Source organism: Myotis brandtii, unplaced genomic scaffold (genome assembly GCF_000412655.1).
Source record: "Myotis brandtii unplaced genomic scaffold, ASM41265v1 scaffold7614, whole genome shotgun sequence".
Classification (NCBI taxonomy): domain Eukaryota; kingdom Metazoa; phylum Chordata; class Mammalia; order Chiroptera; family Vespertilionidae; genus Myotis; species Myotis brandtii.
The window spans coordinates 2606-4213 of record NW_005371043.1 but is presented as its reverse complement, the minus strand read 5'-3'; the positions used below and the strand labels follow the sequence as shown (position 1 = coordinate 4213).

Here is a 1608-nt window from a genome sequence, read left to right as displayed (position 1 = left end):
TAGTGAGACCCTCGAGGATATGAAAAAGGACCAACTAGAAATTAAGCATACACTGACTGAAATAAAGAATAATATACAGAGATCCAACAGCAGACTAGAGGATCGCAAGAATCAAGTCAAAGATTTGAAATATGAAGAAGGAAAAAACACCCACTGGAAAAGCAAAAAGAAAAAAGAATCCAAAAATATGAAGATAGTGTAAGGAGCCTTTGGGACAACTTTAAGCATACCAACATCTGAATTATGGGGGTGCCAGAAGAAAAGAGAGAGCACGATATTGTAAACCTATTTGAAGAAATGACAACAGAAAATTTCCCCTACCTGGTGAAAGAAACCGCCATTCTCTGGAGCATGAAGTCTGCTGAGAAGCGGGCTGGCTGCGGCCCTTGGAGATTCGGTGGCTCCACACGTCCTCACACATGACTCTCTTGGGTGCTCCTCTCTGGCCTCTCCCCCCACATAGTCACAGGTTTCAGGTGGCCCCGACCCAGCAGCACCCATATTAATGCCCCCAACACTGCCCTCAGCATCACATGCCCTGGAGGTGGGAGCTTTATCCCCTCACACTCCCATCTCTTCCCTCTCTGCCCAGCGCGCACTACCAGGAAGGCTGTACCCAGCGCCCAGTGCGCCCACACCCTCCCGCTGCCCCGGGAGACTGAGTCCCGCAATGGGATCCCCCCTGAGGCCGAGCAAGAGGACATGGACATCATGGATGAGCTGCCCATGGGGGCGCCAGGTGGAGGATGGGAAGATGAAGAAATGGAGTGGCTGCAGGATGAGGGTCTCCTGAGCTACCTGGACCAGCTGTGCTCCCAGGAAGACTTTGTCAGCCAGGTGGGCTGGCTGGCAGCTCTGGGTCTACTAGATCCCAGAGGGTGGCACTGCAGCACCCAGACCTGGGTTCTCCCAGGCTGATGGGATTGGGCTCTGGTCTTGGTTCCTGAGCTGGGCGTGTGAGAGTGTGTGTGTCTGTGTGCATGTGTGCGCTTTGTGTGGTGTGTGCTCTGTTCATGTGTCTGTACCCTTGTGTTTGTATGTGCATGTATGGTACTGTGTGTGCATGTGGTGTGTGGTATCTGTATTCATGTGGTGTGCCCTTGTGTTTGCATGTGCATGTATGTGTTTCTGTGTGTGTGTGTGTATGTGTGTATGTCTGTTGGTGTGTGTATGTGTACACATGTGTGTATGCATGTACCCTGGGGATGGGGAACAGGAACCAGAGTTTGAGAACAAGGTAAAAATAAACATAGAAATAATGGGACCACCAACCTGCAAAGTGTCCCACTTTACAGGTGGTTTGAAAAGAAGGTATTAATTCATTCCTTGCCCCTGTAAGAGGCTCATTAATTCATTTAACAAGCTTTGCTGTGTTCCTTCCAGCCCTAGACACTGGGGATGCTAAGATGGATGAATTACACTCCATGGCCCTGAGAGCCTGAGTCTAGAAAGATAGACATGCAAACCATTGCAACAGGCACAGTTACTCAGGCAGCTGAGCCTTCCTTCTGCACACATCCATGCCTGAAATTTAAGTCAGATCCTGGCACTAGCTCCCCATAGGACTCAAAGCCCAGAATTCTTTAACCTCTTCTTGCTGGAGAATTT

At 49.8% G+C, this 1608-nt stretch overlaps 1 protein-coding gene across 1 annotated transcript in view; it reads left to right on the top strand.

Moving 5' to 3' along the window:
- LOC102247521 (putative serine protease 47) overlaps nucleotides 1-837 on the top strand; it is a gene marked incomplete at both ends in the record, with an annotated part of 22437 nt that extends 21600 nt beyond the window's left edge. The window contains one exon of the mRNA XM_014530703.1: nucleotides 593-837. Within this exon, the coding sequence (XP_014386189.1) occupies nucleotides 593-837 (245 nt within the window). The remainder of the gene's footprint in view (nucleotides 1-592) is intronic.
- Between the last annotated feature and the right edge of the window lie 771 nt (nucleotides 838-1608).